Genomic DNA, 26,537 nt, shown 5'->3' with positions numbered 1-26,537 from the left:
AAGTGAACAGCAAATAACAGATAAGAGCCAGATGCCAGCATAAATGAGGCCACAACTTAATTGTCACAGAAAGAACAGGTTTGGTGTAGGCATGGATTGAATGATCAAGTAGCCCGTAGGTTACTCTCTTGTACATAAGCTTGCAAACATAAAATACACCATTTCCCCCAACCATGCCTCTAATCTACTCCCCATCGTTGTCATGCAGATACCAAGCAGCCAACATCTCCATTATCTCAAAGACAGAACTTTTCAGTAGCTTAACAGTTCCAACTGCTGCAGGATGATTAGCCTTCCAGATATACAATATGATTTATTGTTCTTTTATTGTATATTCCTTTCATATTTATATATTGTTCACTGCTCTGAGGAGCTTTGGAGCAAAAAGTGGTGGGTGGGTGTCTGTGCATGTATATTAGGATTATTCATTAATTTATATACTGCTTAATACCAAGATGGCTTTTAAGACATACCTAAGAATCATATTAAAATATGTCTATTGTATATTACAGTGATTCAGAAATGGTTCTGCACGGCAGTAGCATGGTGTGGAGGCATTAAAATAAAAAAGCTCTCCATCCATCATGTAGATTGCAGAGTTCCTGTGCAAGGGCCAGTTGCTCCCAAAAATATGCAGTAGTGTCATAGAAACTTTCCAGTTGAGGGTGCAATACACATGATAAGCAACTCTTACATATTACAGCTACTTCAAAGAGCTGCTGCCACACAAAAGTGCTTCCAGCAGATGAGTGAAACATTGCAAAGGTTAATTGCCACTAAGGCAGTAGCATACTACTCCAAACAAACCACAATGTGAAGCCAAAGTCTGTTTGAGTGCAACCATCACAATCCCTGGTTCACAAGTAACACCAAGTCAAGGACAGTGATTTGTTGCTCCTTCTAACATTAGGGAAGGAGCAAAGCAGAAGTAATCTGTGAGTACACTCTGTAAGTAGAAAACTAAACTGGATATTCCTAAACTATGTGCTTTAACCTAAAAGGCCATTAAAACAGCTACACAAAAGTGTGTTAGTTACTATGAAACAGGGCAAAGCATGAGATATATGACTCTTTTTTAAAAAAAAACACACCTCAGCTACATAGATGGTATCCTGAACGCCATACAGAAGATGAAAGGGTGACAAAGATGCAATACTTTAAAATTACCTTGCCCTGTAAGTGAAGGTTATTACGTATAATATCTCGAACTTCATCTTCTGTGTCTTTCTGCCAAGAAAATATACATATTATCAATAGGTTCATTTTGTTACAAGCATGCAGTTCTGAAAATGCTATGTAACAGATCTGTAAGTTAATCACATTTGCCCGCAGTCAAAACAGAACTGGTTATATTCTGAATGGTGGTGCTAAGACAGTATATGGTATATTAGATTGTAGTTTATTCTGTTACTAATATCTGCCTTAGGTGTGGGTGGCAATTGCCCTGTTAACTGTGGAAACAACTGTAGTTTTGCATGTGTTTCCTTTGAGTATGGTGTGCAGAAGACCTCCAGTGCTTTTGCAAAACATTTTAAAAAAATACTTTGGGGGGGGGGGGAATCCAGTTCTCACTCATCCAAGTCATTTATAAAGATATCAAACAACAAAGGCCCCAGAACAAAACCTTGCAGCACCCCACTTGTCACCTTTTTCCCAGGATGATGAGGAACCTTTAAAGGGGGCCTAGTTGAAAACTGTGGTATTTGTTTCATATCCCTGCTTCATTAAACTTTGCAGTGCAGCCCTACAAATATTAAAAAAGTGGTCCCCGCTCTATGCATCTTGTATGCAGTATCCAAATCCTGTTTAGTGATGGTAAAACCACATCATTTTTATGCGGTCAATTTATGAAGTGGGTGAGTGAGTGATGCAGCTGTGATGGGGCATGGCTGGCTCCTTCCCATAAGTAAGCCCCATTCAGTGCAAAGGAACCTCCTACGCCCCTTTGCTGCAACCTTGCCTCTTGCATGCAGGTGCCCCATGCTACTGGGAAATGTGGCAGCTACCAACACACCTGAAAGCAAGAAGCAAGCAAAGTTGAAAAGCAGGGAGAGAGGATGGATTTGGGGCTTCCTCGGTCATGCACTCCTACTCACTGAGAAGCTACACTGAGTGCAAAGGGACTTTCTTTCAGGTAAATCGGCCCAGAAAGGAGAGGAAGTTGCGCTTGGAAATGGACAGAAGCTTAAAGAAAATGAGGCAGGGGGTGGTAAAGACGACATGATCTGGTTCTGGGCACTGCAGAGAAATCTGAGACAAAGTAAGAAACCACATATGCCAAACACACCTCGCAGGATAAAGCATTTTCCCTATAGAAATAATTATGAAGAATGGCAGGTACTGAAAAATATATAGGACAAGTAAGAGGGAACACATCACCTCTCTGCCAACCTAGATATAAAAGCAGATCTGTATAGTTAACCTACCATACTTAATCTGTTTTTTGCCAGTGCAATTAGTTCTTGGTCACCAGGGGCACAAATATTTAGCCCAACAGGCAGAAGTCTTTTTAAAGCTGCCACAATAAGGGAAGTCTGTGTTGAATAACGATCACCTTTCCGCTTCATTTTTTTCCTTTCCTGATCAGAAACAGCTGCCTGCAATATATAAGAAGAAATCATTTTAAAGTTGTAAAAAAAAGAATTGGTCTTACCTGAAGTGTAGTTTTGAGAGTGGGGCGTCGTTTCCAATGGAATGGAATGGATGTTCACCCTGTTGTGAGACACTAGACAGGAGCAAAGACTTGTGGGAAGTAGGCTGGACTCCCTCAGTTTTCTGGATTTGCCAAGCCAAGTACTGATAGAGTCCATAAAGAGAAAGAAAATACCTGCCTACTTCCCCCTTCTGGAAATTTCTATAATAAAATCTCTAAATTGCTAAGTATCTGAATGGCAAGGAAACACAACACAAGGAATGTGACAAACTAGCACTCAGGTTGGAGCATATTCCTCCCAACAGTGTATAGCAGAGCACCCTAGGGTTGGGTCCATTGGATACAATGCCCCACTCTCAAAACTACACTTCAGGTAAGTCCAGCTGTTATTTTTAGTTTGTGGGACGTCATATCCAATGGAATGGGACATACCACAGCTGAGTCACCAATTCAGGAAGGTCCCATCTCTGCAATACACTGACTATAATACATGTTGGAGCACCGTAGGACCCAAGGCTGCCTGAGCTGAGGACAGCTGGTCCAATTTGTAATGTCTGGTAAAGGTGGAAGATGCCAACCAGGTAGAAGAAGAAGAGTTTGGATGTGATATCCCGCCTTTCACTCCTCTTCAGGAGTCTCAAAGCGGCTAACAATCTCCTTTCCCTTCTTCCCCCACAACAAACACTCTGTGAGGTGAGTGGGGCTGAGAGACTTCAAAGAAGTGTGACTGGCCCAAGGTCACCCAGCAGCTGCGTGTGGAGGAGCGGAGACGCGAACCCGGTTCCCCAAATTACGAGACTACCGCTCTTAACCACTGCACCACACTGGTAGCTGCCCTACAAATGTCCAACATGTGCCAAAACATGAGATGGATGGGGTAATTTAAGGGAATGATAAGCCAAGAAAATACAGGCCCTAATCCATTTTGCTAAAATAAAAAAAAATCCTTCCAGTAGCACCTTAAAGACCAACTAAGTTAGTTCTTGGTATGAGCTTTCGTGTGCATGCACACTTCTTCACATACACTTGCATGCACACGAAAGCTCATACCAAGAATTAACTTAGTTGGTCTTTAAGGTGCTCCTGGAAGGATTTTTTTTATTTTGACTATGGCAGACCAACACGGCTACCTATCTGTAACTGGAACCATTTTGCTAAGGTTGCTTTGCAAACTTTAACCCCTAAGGTAGACAAGTGAAAGGATACAAATATAGAGTCATTATTTTGGAAGGATTTTATATAATATAAGTAGACTTTGAGAGCTCTGTGCATGTCCAGGGAGTGCCAGGCTTGTGCCTTAGGATGTTTTGGATGTGGACAGAAAGTTGGGAGAATCAGTTCTTGTTGGACGTGGCACTTTCAAAAGGAAGGAATGGTCTGAATGTAGCACCATCTTATCCTTGTAGAAAATACAAAGATGTTTAGGTGTAGAAAGGGCTGAAAACTCTGACACTCTGCATGCCAAAGTGATTAACACCAAAAAGAGAACTTTGAAAGAAAGGATAAGGGAAATCTAAAGAAAAGGGGGGCTTCGTTGTTGTTGTTGTTTAGTCGTTTAGTCGTGTCCGACTCTTCGTGACCCATGGACCAGAGCACGCCAGGCACTTCTGTCTTCCACTGTCTCCCGCAGTTTGGTCAGACTCATGTTTGTAGCTTTGAGAACACTGTCCAACCATCTCGTCCTCTGTCGTCCCCTTCTTCTTGTGCCCTCAATCTTTCCCAACATCAGGGTCTTTTCCAGGGAGTCTTCACTTCTCATGAGGTGGCCAAAGGGGGGCTTCAGAAACTAGTAAAAAACTTAGCTGAGTCAGGAGAGCTGGGAGGAACATACTGTCTGCATCTAGACAGGAGAAAAAACTTCCCACAAGTCTTTGTTCCTGTCTAGTGTCTTGCGACAGAGTGAACACCCATTCCGTTCCATTGGATATAATGCTCCATGAAATAAAATACAAAAACAGTCACCTATTCAATATAGTTGACCCCCAAAAAGGGGGCACGGGAGGAAAGATTATAACACAACGAAAACCAAGACTCTAAATGGAATCTGGACTAATTTTTATCATTCAAGCATTTGTTTTAAAAAGATGATAGAAACAAAGGAAGCAACAAGATTATCACAATAAATCCTACACTACTCCATCATAAACATGAGTAGTCTGGCAAGTTTTCAATATTTGCCACACTTGCAAGGAAAAGGCAGGTGAGCATTATGAGCAAATGTGTAATTTGGAGAAAGTTGGACTTGATTATTAATCACTTAGAGGTTTTATTACTATTAAGCAGTCTATACATTTTGTAAAATAAAGAAACAAATGGAAAAACACTTTCCAAACTAGAGGAGTTTGCTTCCAAGCTATACCAATCCAAAATTCTTATTCATCTCTAAACAAAGTATTCTTAGAAAATATGGTAATGGTATAAAGAATGTATATGAAATGTAAAAGATTATTAATTCCAAAATTGTTTTTGCTGCAACAACTTAAAGCAAAAAGGGGATTGGTCAGTATATGTTGAGAAAATTCCATACAACTTCTGTAGTTTTATATACCTTGGACATCTTGGACTTTGTATCAGTAATAAGGAAAGACATGTTGTTGATTTCATTCTGCACAACGAAATTTTGTTCTTCCCTTTTAAAATTCTGAAATTGTATAAAGAACATTTTGTTAAGTACACAAATTAGAAATCAGAAGACACCCTCAATCCTTCTTAGTAGTATGTGAAAGAATCAACCCACAATCCCTGGTTTAGAGTAATGTCTGAATGAAGGACCGTTTTGCTCCAAACAAACATAAAGCCAAGGTTTGTTCTTACTTTACCAATCATAGTTTGAGGAAATCAAACCATAGCCTTGTTTTGGATATAATTCTGAACAAGGGGTTGTGGTTTGAGTCCTCCATGCACCAGGGAGGAGGAGTGAAACAGCCAGGTGGTTCATCATGAATGCATCTGTTAGCTATGGTTAACCGCAATATGAAAACTGGGTCCTTCAAACCTTACTTCAGGACCTGTATAAAGTTTATCTTAGTCATCAAGACCTGTATAAAGTTTATCTTAGTCATTAGATTCAATTTATAATATAGTAAATTAGGCATTTAAATATAGTATAACCAACCTTTATCAGTGAACAACAGTCGTCATTAGAGATTGAACTAAATGTAGGTGCACAAATAAATATTTGCAGAATCCGCAAATAAATATGACAGTGGTGATACAATACAAGCCTAATACAAATGAACTTTTTGTAACATTTTAAAATGTGGAAAATGCTATATATTGTATACTCTGTTCTCTTTTCCTAACAATCCTGATAGGGCATGGTTGCTTCCATCTTAAGTGCCTCCACTAAGAAGTTTGGGCTTTAATTCAGGTCATATGCCTTTTTATTCACTGAATGACATCACTGCATTAATACAAACATCTGCTAGGAAATAAATGCACACTCACACATTCACTAAGGAATTGTATAAAACTGCCACCAGCTAAACAAGGTATGGACTTTTCAGAAACGACACCTTCCACAATCTCTTTAAAATTATTCCTTGTTTAATGTCTGCACAAAACCTTCCTCTCAACCTTTTGGTTCCTGTCATATTGTCTCTCTTTCCATATCCCCTACAATGATGGGCATTCTATCTGTTTTGCTACAAACAAAAATAATGCATTTACATGGGATTTTGACCAGTAAATGAATACATCAGCAACCATACGAAACAGGTCCTCTGCCTCTGGATTAGGTTCTTTTAGCCACTTTGCTCTGAAATTAAACAAAGAAAAATGTTTTTCATCACTTTTATTATTCCAGATAAAGCAGTTTACAAATTTTTCATAGAGCGTTTAGCAAAATCTGCATTTGTCTTAACTTTCTAGACTAGAGATTGTACTTCCCCGCCTGTTCTCTCCACTATTCATTTCTGATAAAGAGTGAGGAGTCTGGTTGTGTAATCATTCTGGCAGAGAAGAGATTACAACTTGTGGATCACAGACTCGCAGAACCCCAAAATACTGCTTTGAGGTGTGTGTTTTTCCATCAAACTGTGCATAAATTTAATGAAATAAATAAATGAATAGATTTATAAGACATGTACCTGTTGTAGTCCACAAATCTAATCAACAATGGGTAGAAGGCATAAAGGTCCCGTGCCAATATTGTGAACTCATCTAGGATGAGGAGTTCTGCCTCCGACATATCTCCCCGGCCTTCTGCTCTTAAATGTTCTTCATCGGATATAACCATTGCAGCTTTTTTCTTCAGTTTCTCCATCAGTGGCAGAAAATGCGTTTTCAGGAGCTGAGGCTTCACTTTGCTTATGATAGGCTGAGAAAACACTATGTAAGGAATTCATTAATTTTATAGCATACTAATATATGAAACTATACTAAAAGATGTTGCATTCCCATAGTAGGTATATTATACTCCAGTGACTACTCTCTTCCTCCAAACATCTATTTCATTGTCAGGGTCCTGGTTCAGTTCAAAGGCATGCAAACCTAGAATCACCTACTGAATTCTGTTCAATTCCAGCTATATCCAGTATTTTGCAAATTCTTGTCAATTCTTTGTTCCTATCACTAGAACTACTTACACTGTCTGATAATTTAGAATACCACAGCCTCTTGTCCTTGCTGGTCTTTTCCATTTAACACTCTTCAATCAATTAGAAATCTGTCTGCTGAAATAATCTATATTTACATTTCTTAATTTCTTATTTCTTTTTAATGTATTCTTGTTCGGCTTAAAATCCAGAATAGTATTAAGTATTTGCATAGCAATGGAATCCAAGCAAAAATAAATTAAATCATTCATATTATTTTTCTTTCATTTTACCTGCTAATTTCTTCATCCAGGCTCCCTCATCTATGCCCAAATTATTATGTATGATTTTCAGTATATTTCCTAGAAGGGTATTCATATGCTCTGAAGTCAAAGCTGTGCAGCACATTTCACTATTGTCAGGGTTGCTTTCTGGTCCATGCTCCCACCAGTGTGACATGTAGCTACACAGCATAGGCAGTACAACTTCCATTACATGAGGCATTTGTGTGTAGCGAATGCCAGATTCAGCTAATTCCACAATTTCTTCCATTAGCTTCTCCAGAGAAGGAATGTTCGGAGAAAGTTCTTCTACACTGTTTGGTAAGCTAAGACCTAAAAGAAATAATATCGGTAACAATTAAAAAAAAAATTACTTGACACCAATAGTGAACAAACTCTTATATTTATCCTGATCAGATTTTTCCTTTCATACATCACTAGTATTTTAGTTAAGACAAAAATACACTTTTATCCACATTACGAAGAGATGTGATTTAATATCCATTATTATTAACATCACTTAATGGTTCTTTGTTCTAATAAGTGGTTTATAATTTTTGTTAAATATGCAAATAATATTATTTACCTTAACGCAATCTAAAAGTAAATAATCAAAATGAATTGAAAGCATATATTTGAAACCTTTGTTCAAGCAACCCTCCAAGCCATGAGAACAAACCATATTTTTTAGTGTTCCTCCCTCTTCCTATTCCTTCACTCACACATATGGCTTCATTAAATAATGTCTTACTTCATCAAAACATCAAATCATCAAACCATTACAATTACAAAATTGTAATTTGGGATCAAACTGTAACTTGCAATTCATATTTGGAAGCCTCACTCATCAGTTCAGATAATAGCTAAGTTGTCTTTAGATCAATCAAATCTCCTTATGAGTGAGAGGGGAAGATAAGAGGGAGGGGAAGGATTGTGATGGAGCCTAGATTTCAAGAACCTCTGGTGCATATTTATAATGAGCTTTCACAACTATGAATTTATCACCCATGAGATCTAAAGCAGGAAATAATGATGGTTTGTTTAAAGCAAGGTTAACCTCAAATCATGGTTTATTAAACTGGTTTATTTATAATAAAAAAAACAGTTTGTTAAAATAACAATTTAGAGTTCATATATCAACTACTGTTAATCAAAAACTAAAGTAAAAGCTTCTACTCTTCTCCTTATGCCAAAGAAGTGAGGTGTCAAGTGAGCCCAAGGCCTGCTGCAGTTCATTCTCATCACAATAAACCATGGTTTATCATGACATTTGAACTACCAATGTATCAACCATATTAACAGGAAGTCACCTTGATTTCAATTGAAAACTCTGAGCTTTCCTCTCAACTCCATATTGTCCACTGAAGACAATATGCCTTTAGAAGTTTAGGCACTCGCCAAGGAACTAAGCAAATATGAAAAAGCAACAGGCATTAACACGTAAGAAGGTCACAAAATGAAAGGCATCTACATAAGCAGTGGTGTCTGGATAATTTATGAAATTTACATTGGAAGCCATTTTTTGTACCTGTTCTATCTCTTGTAGTCTTGGTGTTGTAAATAGAATGTGTGTTGTGATGGTTCAGATGCGTTTCTAAGAATGCCACAGGAAAGGCACCAGCAAAAGCAGCTAGGCATTCGCCTAAAGCTGAGCGCTGCCTGCAGAATCAAAAATTCAAGTTAGAGAAGCAGCAGAAATAAATAAACCACCCATTGAAAGCTCAGGAGAATATAATTATCTTCACCTGGAACCAGAAAGCCAGTAGACACCAACTAATGTTCTCAACAGGGATACAACCAGTGAAAGAGCCCTATATGCAATAATTGCCATCCGCTTTATTTCTGAAGGCAACAGACTTCAGAGCAGGGAGTTTGATGCACAACTTAAATACGGCCTTTATTTATTGGGTTACACAAAAAGGGGATTAATAAACTGAAGAAAGTAGCCATTTGTTGGGTCTGTAATCCCATTACCTATGCCAGCTGAGGATGACTCTCATCAACAGCTGAAACCTCGGAAGGCAGAAAATAGCTATTACCAACGAACTAAACTTGGTCCACCAGCTGTAACTATTCCTAGGAAATTGTGCACTTGCTATTATGACACATGTCATAGTAACCTCTAGTCTAGGCTGGACTACTGTAATGTGGTATGCATGGGGCAGCATTTGAAAACTGTTTGGAAAATTAAATTAGTTCCAAAAGTACCATTGGTACCCACTTGAAGGGTAGTTTTACATTGCTTTGCATAAGCTGAATGAATGGTTAAAAGAAAGAGACAGGTCTTTTCAACAGCAGCACCCTAATTGTGGAACCCAGGAGCAGTGCATTGGTGCATCCTGACACCTGTGCTGCTGCTGCTGCCGCCGCTGCTTAGCTGGATGGACTAGAGCAGCAAGGTCAGAGTCATCCAGATGCACTGGCAAGACCACTGCTGCCACCAGTTTCTTCCCCAACCTCATCCCCCACCCCATCCAGGCAGACATGTCAGGAAGTTGGCTCCATGGCTCACCAGATGCACTATTCCTGTAGAACCCCTTCCTAAACAGATCCAGCAAGACAGCCTGACATTTTACCTTTAGAAAGCGAATTAAGAATTGTTTTGTTCCAGTAGGTCTTTGGAGACGAGCACTTTTTGATTACATGAACTGGTATAAGTGTTTATGTCTTCAATCTACTAGCCATATTGACCCCCTTCCCCCCCCCCTTTCAGCTCTTGATTTTATATTGCTGTTGTTGCTGTTTGACATAAATACTGTTAACTCCACTAACGGCTCTATAGAGCTATGTTTGGCAGGATGGGAAGTTTAAAATGAGTACACAGTTTCATTCACTGAAGTGACTGATAAAATTTCCAGATTTGCAACAGAGGCAGGATTCCACCCTAAAAGTTCACAAGACATTTTTGGTAGCGTTTTTGGTGTTTCCCTCTTACCGCTCCACATAGATACTCTTGCTTGTCCCCAGAGCATACAAGCTGGCCAATATTCTGTAACAAGAGACTTGAACATCTTCCACTAAAGAAAATGGAAATAAAAGAAAGCATTTTAAAGGCAAGTCACTTCACCGATATGCAAAACACAGCTGAGAAGGCAATGTAAATCTTTCAGAAAACCATTTTAAACAATGTTAAGTATTAAAAGGTAAAGGTACCCCTGCCCGTACGGGCCAGTCGTGTCCGACGCTAGGGTTGCGTGCTCATCTCGCTCTAGAGGCCGTGAGCCAGCACCGTCCGAAGACACTTCCGGGTCACGTGGCCAGCGTGACGAAGCTGCATCTGGCGAGCCAGCACCAGCGCAGCACACGGAAACGCCGTTTACCTTCCCGCCAGTAAGCGATCCCTATTTATCTACTTGCACTTAAGAGTGCTTTCAAACTGCTAGGTGGGCAGGAGCTGGGACCGAACGACGGGAGCTCACCCCGCCGCGGGGATTCGAACCGCTGACCATACGATCGGCAAGTCCTAGGCGCTGAGATTTTACCCACAGCGCCACCCGCGTCCCTTAAGTATTATGTATGGAATTATTATAATATGCAAAAACAAAAAAATGATTCCATCATGAAATAAAAGTTATATTGTCACATCAAACATACCAAGAATGAGTCTAAATTCTAGGACACAAAGGGTTGGAGCTGCGGAAAGCTGACTTTCCTGCCCCCTCCTTCCCTCTCCCTCAAGATGTCTTTCCTTAAGGGCAGGGGACCCTCCTGAACATGATGGGTTGTAGCCCAGGGAAGAAAGCGGGTTCCTGAAAATTGCATAGAAAGTTGAAGTGCCACTCATGGAAGGTGCCACCACCTGTTTTGCAAGGATCACATCTTCCACCACAGTCCCCTGCACAATAGCCACCCTCATTCAGCAGGCGCTCCCAACCTGAAACTGCCAGGGGAGGCGGAGGCAGGAAAATCCGCTTCTACCAGCCTCATTTCCCCAGATCATCTGCCGCCACCTTATTCAACCTAATTCATCATCATAAGTGGAGTGGTGGCAGCTACAGAACCCTAAATTGGCCAGCTGTTCTGGGAATCTAAATCCTGGGAGCAGGGATCCCAGGGCTGGTAGAAGGAGGAGCCAGTAGAGCAGTACAGCTGCTGCAGTCTTAGAGTTGCCATACCTCCAGATTTCCCTGGACATAGGAATACAGTCATACCTTGGGTTGAATGTGCTTCAGGTTGAGTGCTTTCAGGTTGCGCTCCATGGCAACCCAGAAGTAACGGAGTGCGTTACTTCCAGGTTTCGCTGCTTGCGCATGCGCAGACACTCAAAATGACGTCACGCGCATGTGCGGAAGCGGCAAAATGTGACCCACGCACGCCGTCGCGTCTTATGTTCCATTCAGGATGCGAACGGGGCTCCAGAACGGATCCAGTTCGCATCCCGAGGTACCACTGTACCACAATTGGCAGCAGTGTCTGTGCAGAAATTGGGCAAATGTCCAAGTAAAAAATGGCATATTTTATTCTTTCCTTGATTGTGTCCAAAAAGCTCAACAACTTTGGGCAAACTACTTTGCTCAAAAACGTTTCTGTCCAGATTTTCACTGCTTGAAATGTGGCAACCCTATGCAGTCTGTGGCTTGCCTGAGCCACTCCATCCACTGCCTCTTGTCCCACTGAAATTCACAGTGCCATCTGTCCGTAGTCAAACAAATGGCAGTGTGATGACATTTCCATTTTTCTTATATGTGTAGATAATCACTAATCAGAACTGTGGCAAAGGCAGAGACAGAATATTTAAGTCAATAACATTAATCCTGGGGTCTTTATGCTAAAATTATTGAGACCAACTGCAACTAAATCAAGGCACTGCCTACAGTAAATGCCTGGAATATTAGTAGCCAGGCTTTATTAATGTCAAACACAAAATATTCAAGACTTGGTGATATAGAAGTACCTCATATTTCTATTTAAATACCTACGTATTAAATCTTCTCCAAATTGATGCTGTCCAATGTGTTCAAATAATGAAGATAGCACTGGCAGAAGAGCCATAGTGGTATAGTTAATTATTTGTGTCACTCCTTTTGGCTGAGTCCTAGTGTGCGTAAACTGGCCTTGCTTAAGATTCTCCATTGTCTTCTCCAGGTCCTCTGCAGCATTATCCAAAAATGTCCTCAAAGCCATCTTAACAGACTCCAGTCCTGTCTTCATCACTGTCCTACATATTTATATGCACATAAAACAATGTTAAATTATGTAATGTACAAAAGGAATAAAATTCCTTAGTCCCCAAAATATATAAAATAGAAGGGTGGAGACCTGTGAAAAAGCTCTTTAGCAATCCATGTAAGTGATGAGAAAAATGCACAAGAGGGCAGCAGCAGATCGTGCAACTATTGCATTAATCATATCTATGGTAGATAAAATACTGTATATATCATATGGCTGTTTGAGCTGATTTTACATCGACAATATTTACACTGCATTGTTGGAACCAAAAAGGCAGGTTTATAGCTTCTAATAATAGCATAACCCAGCTATTTTGATCAAAACTGACATTTTTGAGAATAAAATGAGGTCAAACCAGTACTAAAACTTAGTGTCATGAGGATGAAAAATGTTTCAGCATATTTCATTTATCTATTTATCTATAATGACCCATCAATGTCCACAGGGCTTTATAGAATACAAGCAAAAATGCCCCAGTTTTCACCATTTAAACCAGGCTTCCTCAAACTCGGCCCTCCAGATGTTTTGAGACTACAATTCCCATCATTCCTGACCACTAGTCCTGCTAGCTAGGGATCATGGGAGTTGTAGGCCAGAAACATCTGGAGGGCCGAGTTTGAGGAAGACTGAAACAAAGGATTAGCTGTTTTCATTAGGGAATAGGCATGGGCATGGGCATGGATACATTTCCCCTGATTGAAGTAATTACTAATACTTTAGATTAGCAACAATTCTTCATTTTGCTTTTGTTTTTTACTGTTTTAAATAATCTTATGTGTAAATCCCGGTTTGTTTGGAAGACAATTAATAAATCAATGCTAACTGTCACTTCCACCATCCCCAACCAACTTAACATTTTATATAATTTATTTGTTTTAGTATTAAAATGGTGAACCACTTCGGACACTTGGGCAGAAAGGCAGTATAATAAACAAACAAACAAACAAACAAATAAATAAATAAGCAATAAACTATTGAGCTTTGTGTTCCAAATCAACTTTAGTGACTTATTTACTTTGGAATCGAAACAATACTTCAATGAACTTATGCTTAGCATTTTACCTTGCATCCAAGGTCTGTCCCAAGATATGCAGACAATTGACTATTGAAGTTGCATCATTTCCTGAGAGGTGAGATAAGAGAGTAATTATAGTATTCCTTTCTTCTAACTATTCTTATGGTGAATTAACAAGTGGGGAAATGCACATCAGAGATGAAAACTGTTGACAGAATGTTAACTAAAATATTGTTTCAACCCTTTTAGCAAATGCCAAAAGCAGAAACAATTATTAAAAGTACCATAAAGCTGGTTGAAGCAGACAAAACATATTTCATGAATGTGGTGAGCAACACAAAACAGTATTTATGTGATTTTATAAGTGCAGTTATGTATCTCTTAAAGATAGGGGCAGGCTTGTAATTCAACCTAAAGCAGAAACCTCAGTCTCCTTTCCTCACTCTCTGTACGACTGCATTGAATTTAGAAGCCTGTACAGTGGTGCCTCGCAAGACGAAATTAATTCGTTCCATGAGTTTTTTCGTCTAGCGAATTTTTCGTCTTGCGAAGCACAGTGTCGGAAAAGTTTTGGAAAAGCTTCAAAAATCACCAAAAACCTCAAAAAAAGCTACCACACCGCGTTCTATGAGTTGCTCCTCGAAGTCAAGTCGCAACTGTATTAAGGGTGTTAAGAAAAAGGAAACAAACTTGCAAGACATTTTCGTCTTGCAAAGCAAGCCCATAGGGAAATTCGTCTTGCGAAGCAGCTCAAAAACCGCAAAACCCTTTCGTCTAGCGAGTTTTTCGTCTTGCGAGGCATTCGTCTTGCGGGGCACCACTGTATATCATTATATAGATGCTACTATATACCACTACTGAAACTAAAGCTACCATATACCAAATAACTTAACTTTTGTTTCTCTTTTCTTTTTTTTTCTCTGTAATGTTTAAACTCTAATAAATATCTTATGAAAAAAAATAACTTAATTAACAAGCTTTCAACTTCTAGAAATCCTTTTTCAATTATAGTTGGGATTTGAGCATGCTGATATCAAAAAACACTCTCTTGAAGGGCCATTATATAGTAGATATTTTGTTCAAGTGAGAGTCAAAGGTAAACACCCAGAAATCAATTCAGTCACACATAAGCACTTTGAGGTGTTTTAAAAAGTGAGTTCTAAAAATTGTTTCACTTTTGTGGGATTATATCCCCTGTGAGTTGTAGGTGTTGTGATATAGAAAGGATTGCAGCTGGGATCCAAGGAATGAGGTCCCCTCCCCCAACAGCACTGCTGGTATTATATGATCAACTAAACTATAAAGAACAGATACATGCTATATGTTCCTAAAGTTATTGGAATTATTTCCTGTGTAGATTCCACATAATGGCAAAAACAGAACAAGGTTGTGATGACACCATTTATATTAACGTGTTAGCAGTATTAAGCCATATTGAGCCAATATATATGTAAAACTAATTAAAGTGTGTGGGTTAATAATGCTTTAAAATCAGATTGCTGTCCTCCTTGCAAATATTTTAAGTTTGATTCAGAATTCTTTTCAGACTTCAGAAGAAAAGCAAAAAGCCCAACTGTATACATAGAATCTCATGACAAATTTAAAGAGAGCAAATGAGCTAAAACCTATGCAAAAATCATATATGTTGAAATTAAATGATAACTGCAATTTTTATTAGGAAACCTGAAATCCATAATAAAAATTAAAAGAGAGTACAAACTGTGGCTAAAGAAGACCAAATTATTAAACATTTATTAAAACAGGGATAGAGCTTAGAAATACAAAAATTATAACTGTTTCCAATTACTTTCAAACAAAAAATTATATTGGTATATATCAGTTTATTAATTTAAAGCATTTATATACCGCCTTGAATACAAGGCACCTTAGCAAAATTAAAAACAAGAAAATAACAATAAACTAAATAAAGGGTAGGTAAAAGTGAAAACAATAATCTGTTTTTAAAAAATATGTAAAGTATTGAAATGTTTCTAAATGGTTCAAAATGTCTATATGATAGATATATATCTAGCATCTAAAAGATGGCAAAGTTGGTGCCAGGCACAACTCCTTAGTGAAAAACTCCAATACTGAAAAAGCCCTCTTCCTTATAAATATAAGCCTCACCTCTGACGACATTTGCACAAGGTCAGGTTGATATGGCTTACAATTTTATACACAATAATAATTGCACTATTGCACAAGCAGTTATTATACAACAAATCCCATATAAGAGATACAACAGTAGCACAAAGTTCTACTCAAGACATACTATCTAAAAAAAGAAAGAAAGTGGGTTACCTTTATGGTGCTATACTATAAATATAAAATATCCAGCAACTACATCGTTTGTGGGACTTGAAACAGTATATTCCCACTTAGTAACAGGAATGTGCATATTCAGGGACAGGGTACTCCATTTTATCCTGCTCTGTTTTCCACTCCCCCCCCCCCAACTGCCATTCATCATTCTATGGATACAGAGCATGCTTGACTTTCATTGGGCTAGTTTTTTGTTTGTCTTAGATTTGCTTTACTTATGCAAACAGTGGGGTTCCCCCGCCCCCGCATGCTGATACTTTCCTCTTGTTTACTGGTGGCCCCATTTTGGCGCCACATTTGTCGTCTGCGTTCAGAGGCAGTAATAATCAACAACAGGTTTCTGTTGTTTCAACATGACAAACCTTGCCTTGATCATGCCAGGAACAAAAGGGAAAGGGGCAAGAGAGAAAGTTTTCACTAAACTACGTCTGAACCACTGAGATATACAAAACTAAATACAACAGATACATTTTTTTATCTGGAGCTCAATTTTCATGTTTAAAATGTGCAAAATTTCAGAGCTGCCATGAAACTACATTGTTATAAGGCTTGAGAGGCACTTTTCAAGCTTATAATGCCTTTTAGTTTTATCTTAAAATATCTCCTTTCACGAATAGATTGCATTTTTGACCTGTTTATTTATACACTTTTGTATCCTCTGTATTCCAGTAAAAGAAACTGATTGAATTAGCTAAGCAAATTGCATGAGAATTTTTTTAAAAAAAATCTTTCTCTTTTTCTTTTGTTCAAGTCCTAGATGCTAAGTACAGCTCAGACAAAAGCTCCAAAGCCTGATATTAAGGTCAGAGAAAACTATGCAGTGCCTGAGCTACCCTAAGTGGTACGGTACCCTAAGCTACCAAGGTTTAGATGAAGGGGACGTTTGAAATCCCCAAATCTGACCAAACTCAGGCAAGTTTCTCAACTAGATCGAGGCAATGCTTGGCCAGAATCCTTGTGTATAATCAATAACTATATAATACAAGTAGAAGCTGCAATAAAATGCTCCTCATCTACTAACAGGAGTACTCCTCTTCAGAGGACCAAAAATGACTGCCTACAGTCACATAAGCTCAAGGCCACATTATAATGGAGTAAATGAAACAGTTGCACCAGGGTCCTTGCTTGCCCCAGACTCTGACCTTTCATGTTTTTTAAAGTAAGCTTCCAGCTCTCCTAGAAGGAAATTTAAGAAGCAAAATGTGCAGGCAGCCTTCTAAGCAACTTTTGTGAGATGAGTCATCTTGGCTATTTCTGCTCCTTCAGTGTTTTTAGTCAATGGGTGAAGTTGTGATTGATGAGTGCGATGTTTTGACACCAGACAATAGGAATTCCTGGGGTCCAAACAGCTGCTGTTTTCTAAAGCACTGCGGTTTTCCCCTTCCCTTTAGTGTACTTCTCTTTCCTGTTTATGTCTCAATTTTAGATCCCTACTCCCCATTTTCCCTTCTTTTCTTCCAAGCAGCCAGGATGCATCTTCCCTGTAGTGGGTTCAGATGAGATCAGGTACCCCGCAAGGAGTTATTCTCTGCATATACTATTGTTAAAGCCCTGCCCCGTGTCAGATCCAAAATGTGAAAATTTTCCAAAGAGAAATAAACCCTTGCTTTGTAGGAGCTGAAATCCAGGTACTCATTAAGAATAAAAGAATAAGTGCAACTACTCAGACGTAGGTCTTAATGGGCTTACAGGACTGCAGTCTTGGCTTTCTCATCTGTGTTAAGACCCAATCTGTGAACTTGACACTTTCCCCCAGTCTGTCATTGTTTAATACAGTTGTATAGTTAAAGGAGCTTGTGTAGTTTGGCAGGAAAGGAACAGGATCATCAGCTCATTCCCAAAGCCTGTATGAGAAGCAAACTCTTTTGCTTCTGACTTTACAAAATTTTAATTGTTAAACAATAAATGTATAGGGTTTAAACTGTTAGTAATGCAAAGCTCAGTTGGCCTCTGCAACAACTCAGCACACTGTTAGCACCAGGACAGGCACCAAAGAAAACCCCTTAGGGTCTGGATGTTGGAAGGCAATTTAAGTGATCACTGTATATCATTGAGCTGCACACTAAGAATGTCAGAAATAACATAAAGGAGCTAGACACTGAACCATATTGCCATCTCAAACAAACTCGTTAAATAACATTATAGGCTGCATAGGGTATAGAGCATTGCTAAATTTCAAGCACTAGCATTATATTCAGTTTATTGATATTACGCAAAAAAAATGATGGGTTTCAGGTGAATTTTTCTATGTTAGCTGTCATCTTAGCTAAATAATACTTGTATGGCTTATCCGGGACAATGAGAATCTGAAAAGTGACAATGAATACATTCACAGAACGTATCAGTAAACCATTTCAAATGTATGTTTCTGAAATGATCTAGGTTGTAATTAACCTTCACCTGTTCCTGGATCTTCACACCCTTCCAGTTGGGGAGATGCAAAAAGAGAGGCTTTCCAAGAGTAAATTATTGCACTAGGGCTCTGGAACAATAATTTATTCTGCATATGCAATACCTGTTGTATTGTGAAAATGGACCAGCCAACTCACTCTGCCAATTTAGATGAGCTTTTTCCTAACCCTTAAATAAGGAATGCCATGCAAGTTTTCCATGTACTGAAAGGAAAGCAATGACTTGTTTTTCCAGCACACAGCATATTTCCCTAATGAGCTGCACAAATGGAATGTCTCTACTGGATGTGGGAAATAAAGTTACTAGATTGGGGTGAATTTCCATGGTCCATATATGCATGGATGTGGTACTTCACACTGTCAGTAACATGGAAAATAAGGCACTGAATAAATTCATACTAAGTCTCAATAAATTGATGTCTTATTGCTTTAACAAGATAATTGTTTTTAATTGTTTATCTTTTAAGTCAAACAGTCAACACAAAGTTTCTTACAGAACTTTTTGGTTACCACATAAATATTATTGGGTACCCTAAAGGATTTTTAGTGGGCCACAAAGTTCATGCTCTTGGTCAGGAGTAGCCAGTGTGGTGCTCTTTAGATGTTGTTGGACTATACCTCCCATCATCCCTGACCTTTGGCCGTGCTTTTTGGAGATGATGGGAATTGTAGTTCAAAAACTGGAGAGCACCATGTTGTCTATCCTTGCTCGTGGACATGCAGTCATGCAGCATACATCAAAGCAGCACATACATAGTTGCAAGTAATGGCAAAGAAAATCAAGGGATGCTCACACAAGAATTTGTCAAGGGTCTCCTTACCAAACAGTGAAATCCTATGCCTGACAAGAACTCCAAGTTTGCAGAATAGGCTGAAGACAAGGGGTAAATAAAAGAGAAGGGAGGGGGAAAGGAAATAAAGGAAGGAAGGAAGAAAGGAAGGAAGAAAAATAACAGCTGATATATGAGCAGGAAAAAGCAGCATGATGTTTTGCAGAAAGAATTCAGTCACTGAGCAGAATGTAGGACTGAGAGTACTATAAAAGTTTCCAAGAGCAGCTCTTGACAAACATGGTTAAGTAAGCACATATCGTAATTAAACAGAGAATAACTGACAATGACTATTTATACAAGTGTCCTGAATGAAATCTCCACCACCACCAACAAAAAGTCACTGAAATTTTAGGAAGCAAAATGCAGTCAGTAGGCTAGTTTAATATCATCGTTGCAATTTTAGAAGCGATAAAAGATTCTGACTGAGACAAATATAAATGTTTGGTGGTAAAATATATTAAATTTATAAATGAGTAATCATGTTAAAACTTCCCTTTATTTTTAATGAACAATTTTCTTATTTAACACACAACCAACATCAGTTGCTGTCCATCCCAAAGTTATTAAGATGTGCTTGAACCTATTAATTTAAATGAATATCTCACTCAGTTGGATAATCACTAACAAAAAAAAAAAATCCAAAGTAGATATGAACAATGAATTTACTTAATGGCTTCAATCCAAAGGTTCTATTTCACTGATGGAAAGTTCTTCCATTCACCTAACACAAGCTCTGCTCACAGAAGGGCACTTTCTGTGAAAGGAAGCATCTTCAATGAGCAGAACCATAAAACAACCCCCCCTCTCCTCCCCTACACATGGTTCTGGCCTAACATCCCCTGTCTTTTTTTAAGGGTCACATGGAGAAGGAGAGGGTGGAAAGCCCTGTTGCACAAATGACAGCCTTTGTGTAGGGCTTTCACTCGTGGATTCATGAGGTGAATCCCACTCAATGTGTTTTGAGTCACTGTGGTGCTCATGAAAGCTCTCACGGCTTAGGGAGACAGAGAATACAAAAGGTATAAGGAAATGGACAAATCTTGACATAAATGATGTTACTTTTCATGACCAAATTCAGGGTTTTTTTATAATAATAACGAGGGCTATTATGGAGTAATGTAACATACTCAGAACATACACAAAATAAATCAGATTTTTAAAATTGCCGGTTTTTCCAGATCCCCTCCACCAATAATTATTAATTTCTAAAAATAGTAGTCACTACCAATGGTCTGCCCTGCCACACATTCCTCAGGCCCATATAATAAAAAACCCCAAACCTATTCATCTCAGCTGTGCTGCCTGCACAGCCCCCTGTCTCTGAGGGCTCTTAGCAACATCTTCCAGAATTAATATCCTCCCTCTTCAGATGGCTCTCAAAAGAAAAGTATACTTCCTAGCCTCCCACACATAACACCAGTTATTACTGGTCACCGCTTAAACTGCCTGCATTCTAAGCTGTGATACAAAATGAAAATACTGTATAACCTACTGTACAGGCAATGTTAATGTCAATCAAAAGACTTTCTAAAGAAGGTAAGTCTTTGTTAACTACTTCTTCAACAATCCAGCACAATTTTTGAAATATACATAGAAAGCTGCCTTATACAGAGTCAGACCCTTGATCCAGCTTGCTTACTATGGGTCTACATTTCACTGGCTCTCCAGGGTTTCCGATGGGGTCACTCTCGGCTTTATATGGAGATGCTGGAGGTTGAACCAATGAGCTACAGTCATTCTCAGCAACACATCTCCTGTTGCTCATTCAGCATTGCACAACGAATGGGGCTTAGAGATTTCGTGAAGTATTTTTAACTATGTTATAAAACACATTTCAAGAACCTCACGACTAACACCGAGAAAGAATCAATATGCGTAACTTGCAACTTGCACCCATTTAACTTGTGTGCATTCAGCTTTACATGCATAGTTAAAGGTAAAGGGACCCCTGACCGTTAGGTCCAGTCGCAGACGACTCTAGGGTTGCGGCCCTCATCTCACTTTACTAGCCAAGGTTGCCGGCAGACAGCTTCCGGGTCATGTGGCCAGCATGACTAAGCAGCTTCTGGCGAACCAGAGCAGCACACGGCAACACCATTTACCTTCCCGCCAGAGCGGTACCTATTTATCCACTTGCACTTTGACGTGCTTTCGAATTGCTAGGTTGGCAGGAGCAGGGACCGAGCAACGGGAGCTCACCCCGTTGCGGGGATTCGAACCGCCAACCTTCTGTTCGGCAAGCCCTAGGCTCTGTGGTTTAACCCGCAGCGCCACCCATGTCCCTTTATGCTATTTATGTGCATAGCAATAAACAAACAAATAAATAATAGAAAGGGAGCAGGCATCTGGGGGGAAAAACTTTGGCAATGCCACCTTCCATTGAACTCAATTTTGGCATTACATGTTATCCTTGGAATGTAAGTTGAGTTGAGAATCACCTGTATAGAGGTTGTGTTTGCATGTCTAAGGCAATGCATGTTATTTGGGATAATCAGAGGCTTATGAATTCCTTTTTTTTAAAAAAAGACTTCTCCTTACTGTCGCTCACTGCAATTCACTATAGCACCTCGCTCCCTACACATATCTGCTCTGGAGGGTTCCCCAACCTTCAGAACAGACTTGGGTGTGGGATGGAGTGTGAGTGACTGCAACAGGTAGGAAAGGAGGAGCCCTTCCTGTTGTATGAGTGGAAGTCTATTGCACTGGTTGGCAGCCACCAGTAGGCATTTCAACAGGATAGGTTAAAAATTTGTAGCATTTCCCCCCAACAAAGTATGCAGGCAACTGCTATATAACCAAGTAAGTAAAAAAAATTGTTGAATATATTGGTGAGATCAACTGTTTTGTATACATGACAGTAGTTAATACTAGAATACGGAAGATGTCTCAATATTTTAAAGGGGATTTGTATTCCAGACATTTAAAAAACCCATTAACAGATATATTGGAAAAACAAGATTAAAAGGGGGGGCTTTGTTTTGTAGTTCAATTTATGCATCCTTCAGTAAAAAAATCTGCCAATTAAACATCCTAATGACTGTTTTAGTTCTTTTACCAAAAGAAGAAAAAAAATCACCAGCCCACCCCCAACATGAACCATCTAATTGAGTAGTTACAATGTGAGAAGTAGAAAGAGCTTAAGAAACCGTAGTGGAGATGAGAAAAGGACAAGGAAATTATTAAGCTTAAAGTCTTGGGGAGCTGATCACGCTGTGAAATAGACATCTCCATGTAAATTTCCCTCTTCTTAACTTATGTATGCCCATAAATCTGCCTCTGTTTTGTAGTAAGCTAATTAGGTATTATATTTTATTATGTTTTTACCTTGTCACCATTTCTTTCTCCTTATTTGAGGCATGCCCCCCGCTGCTAAGAGGCCTACTTGCAGCAGATAGGAAATACAGGCGATGGTTCTTAAAATACTGGTCGATTAAAGGAAGTACAACCTGGAATAAATACATGAGAAAAAATGGGGGGAGGGACACTTATTATCTCAAGGCTCCATCTCCCACAATTCTTATTCATGGTGGTTCTCTCTAGATCTGACAGTGAGCCATCCCCGTTAACTCTGACATCATCACCAAGTACTAGTGTGAACAGACTCAGCAAAAGTAGTCTACTTGAAGGTATGCCAGGTTGCTTGCCCAGTCCCATGGGCTCAGGACACCAAAGGTGCACGCCCCCCCCCTCAAAAGGAAAGCCTACAGGGCATGTAAAATGTTGGGACAATGTCTTCGCTTGAGCTTAGCCATGCATTTTACTTATGTATTACTTATACATGAATACCTAGCACAAGAGTATGAACCTGTCTCCCAGGTTCTTCACTGCACCTAACATGTAATTAGCATTAAATCTCCACTAGCTTTATGTGTAACACATTTGATAGCAATAAAAAATGCAAAAGAGAATATACTTTACTTTAGCAAAGAACTTGATTTCTTGTTCATAAGGAAATTGTTCTCCTTTGCCTCTGCTGCCACCATCTGTATAAAAAAGATAAAAAAAAATTTTAAAAAATGTAGCCTTTTCTATTATTCTTAAACCATATTTCTCATATATTGAATTGCATACATTAATATACGGTATGTATGTAGCAATTTTCTCCCTAACTGGTTTCTCCCTTTTTATCAGCAAAAGTGTGACAACTGGTTTAATCTCAGTGGTAGCGATCTATAATTGCTTGCAAAAACCATAGCTCAAGCCTTCCTAGTTCCCCCATTACTATTTCAAGATTGAATCAGCCTCCACACTGAACTTAACACCATGCCTCTTTTCCCCCCACTTTTTCTTTTAAGTTACTAGGACAAGGAAATGACAGTGCCTGCCAGAAACAATCAGACTAGATAATACTACTCTCAACCCCTACCCAAATCATGAGTGTAGGTGAAAATTTATTACTGCATATTAAAATTGAATACTGCATATTAAAAAAGGAACAAGGAAGGAAGAGCAGTCACCAAATAGATAGCTTGAATGCTGGAGTGTATTATAAATCACTGGAACATAAATTTTCAAGACAATGCTCACTTGCATACTTGTATGAAATTTATTTAAACTAGACAGATTGCTTCCATTTTATATTTCTTTAAAAATTAAGACATATACCGAATGTTTTCTTCTTCTCTTCTTTATGAACTTTATGATCTATTTATGTAAGACCCACATTCTTTATATAGGATCATGTGATGTATGATGTGAAGTTGCTCATTCGTTTTTTCTACTAAACAGTAATACTAATGTTAAAAACTTAATGATTTCTCACATTTTTTGGAGGACATAATGGTCTTGTTCACATGACATGCTAAGCCAAACCTCCTCTCCAGGAAAGGAGCTCACAGACACTTTGCTTCTCTCCAGCCCTTTCTGATGCCATGCCAAGCTAATTCAAGATTTGGCTTAATGTGTTGCCTTGGGGCTCATGGCTAAGTTATTTCCTCATTAACCACGAGCTTTAACCAATGTTAAAATACAAAATGCTCATTTACAGTGACTTACCAAACTCCAGAATATACTGATGGGCTTCATCCACGTATCTTATCAGCTGCTGAAGAAAACTGTAAGCAAATCGTTTCTCGATGGAAGGCGTGTCTAATTCTAGATCCTTTAGACCTCTAGAACGACAAGAGTTTTCACTCAAACTTAGAACCCAAAAAGTAGTTTTTTGTACAAAAATGTGCAAATTATCACAAAGCTAGCTGTGGCCTTGTATATTCACCTACCTGCATATACTTTTAAAGTAATTTAGATTAAACTCATATTAATACAGCAAAAAATGTTTCTGTGTGTTTTACATGAATTTTTGTTTCTCTTTTCAGTTTGGCATCATTTTGCCTTAATTCAGATGTTAACCCAAACCACTGCATTGGCAAGTCTTAATATGAGCCTCAGGTTGTCCTCTCCCTAATTCTCCTTCAATATTATTATTCCCTTCTGGTTGGTGGCGAACTATATCTTCAGGTTACATCCAAATCAACTATCTGTATCCCCTCAGCTGGACAGATCAACTGTCACTAGAGAAAACAGCACCACTGTATAGGAATTTCCCTTATATTCCTCCTGTACCATCCTTCTTATTTTAAGGATTTGATGAAAAAGACGAATTGGGTGGCCTTTACAGCTTTCAGCTGTTTTAGGATGAGAAATATGTCATATTTCTACTAGTATTTCTACTAGTATTACTACTTCATGAGCATTTCAGTTTTACAAACAAAAATGCACATATACTGGTGGTAGACAACTAAATTTTGCTCTGAGTAGACCTGTTTAAATTAATGAAGCTAACTTAGTCATCTTTATTAATTTAAATGGGTCTGTTCTGAGTAAAACACTTAGGCCCAGACTGAACTAACCGGATGCCAGCACGAGGGCTCCTCTTAGTGCAACAAGGTTCCCTACCCTCACCAGGCTCCCCCAAATTCACGCTGGAATTCAGGAGAACCCCCAAAAGAGTGCAAGGGCGAAGAGGAAGGACCATTCCACCTGGAAGCAGAAATGCTTGCACTGACAAAAACTCTCAGAAGAGCGCAATGCTGAATTCTTCCCAATGGTTTTGTAGCTGCCATCCAGTGTTCAGGAAAGGTTCAGAAACAGGAAAGAAAACAAAAAGAACTTCGCAGAATTTTCAGATTTACTACTTGATTTACATTATAAACAAAAACAAAACTTCATGCCTTTTGTGTGCATATGTGTGCGTGCATATGTATTATTAAATAAATAAATAATACACACACCATATGGCGGTTTAACTCAGCATTGTTTACCTTTTACCTAAAATCTATTGCAACACAGATTAGAATTTACCTTGAGACCACATATCCATTGATCTGTAGGAACTTCAGGATATCTTGTGCTTTCTCTCTGTCCTTGGCCTTTTCTTTGGCTGTCAGTGTATCATATGGAACAAGTAAGGGATGGTTTCCTCCTCCCACTGTCGTAAGTTAGAAAAATGACACCATAGTTAAGACTGAGGGGTGGCCAACTTAAGATATATTGTGAATAACTTCAAAAAGGGATCTATTACTGTTTTATTCCAAAATGCCCATAATAAACTTCCATAATTCATTAAGCACATTACGGTTTAGTCATAGGACATATAGGACGTAAATGTAATTAATGTTATTAAAAGGTAAAAAAAATATACACAGTATGCAAAAAAGTACAACATTTAAAAACATAAAAGCTTTGACAATTCAAATGCCAGAATCAAGGGGTCCTCACTGCCATGGCAAGTTTGTGGGGTGCAGAGGAAGAATTATTGGGACAGAGCAGATGCCTCACAGAAACCAGCCACTGGACCATGTTTGCAACAACAGAATGAGAGTGGGAAAGTATCCAGAAGATCAGTTTCATGTGGGATGGGACATAACAAGACACTCAAAAGGCTGGAGGAGCTCTCCCAGAGGAAGAGCTGCCTTATAGGTAGCTAATATGGGTAACCACTTCACACCTGCCTCTCCTCACAAGGAGACTAGTTTATCAGATAGAGGTTGGGCCTGGCTTCAGTGTTGCAAGAAAGACATCACAGCGGTCTAACTATGCCCATCTCCCTAAGCATCTTGTAGGGAGGGAGTACAACTAACCACTTTCACACTGGTCTCAGCTGATGCACGTACTTCATCCTCCTTCAACAAAGTTGTGGTCTGTTTAATCCAAACCATTCATGTCAGCAACTTCTTCCTCCCAAGGCCCGACGGAGGAGGAGCACTGAGCAGCTCCATCTCCCAGTGCATAACACAATCAACTTAAATCTATGCACTACTCGTGAGGCAAGTCCACTATTCTTTCATTAACTCATCATTTGTAGGGTTAATATATGGAT

At 39.0% G+C, this 26,537-nt stretch overlaps 1 protein-coding gene across 18 annotated transcripts in view; it reads right to left on the bottom strand.

Annotated features, from left to right (window-relative positions):
• RYR2 (ryanodine receptor 2) overlaps nucleotides 1-26,537 on the bottom strand; it is a 246,048-nt gene that overhangs the window by 58,730 nt on the left and 160,781 nt on the right. For all 18 annotated transcript variants that reach the window (XM_081187964.1, XM_081187977.1, XM_081187974.1 and 15 more), the window contains 15 exons: nucleotides 25,520-25,646; nucleotides 24,215-24,330; nucleotides 23,138-23,202; nucleotides 22,544-22,665; nucleotides 19,208-19,257; nucleotides 13,701-13,761; nucleotides 12,389-12,627; nucleotides 10,405-10,486; nucleotides 8,998-9,128; nucleotides 7,482-7,802; nucleotides 6,742-6,982; nucleotides 6,323-6,410; nucleotides 5,202-5,294; nucleotides 2,427-2,597; nucleotides 1,168-1,227 (listed from right to left, as the gene is read on the bottom strand). In XM_081187964.1, the coding sequence (XP_081044090.1) occupies nucleotides 1,168-1,227; nucleotides 2,427-2,597; nucleotides 5,202-5,294; nucleotides 6,323-6,410; nucleotides 6,742-6,982; nucleotides 7,482-7,802; nucleotides 8,998-9,128; nucleotides 10,405-10,486; nucleotides 12,389-12,627; nucleotides 13,701-13,761; nucleotides 19,208-19,257; nucleotides 22,544-22,665; nucleotides 23,138-23,202; nucleotides 24,215-24,330; nucleotides 25,520-25,646 (1,967 nt within the window). The remainder of the gene's footprint in view (nucleotides 1-1,167; nucleotides 1,228-2,426; nucleotides 2,598-5,201; nucleotides 5,295-6,322; nucleotides 6,411-6,741; nucleotides 6,983-7,481; nucleotides 7,803-8,997; nucleotides 9,129-10,404; nucleotides 10,487-12,388; nucleotides 12,628-13,700; nucleotides 13,762-19,207; nucleotides 19,258-22,543; nucleotides 22,666-23,137; nucleotides 23,203-24,214; nucleotides 24,331-25,519; nucleotides 25,647-26,537) is intronic.

Source organism: Podarcis bocagei (genome assembly GCF_964188305.1).
Source record: "Podarcis bocagei genome assembly, chromosome: 3".
NCBI lineage: Eukaryota > Metazoa > Chordata > Lepidosauria > Squamata > Lacertidae > Podarcis > Podarcis bocagei.
This window is presented reverse-complemented; position numbering and strand designations above follow the sequence as displayed.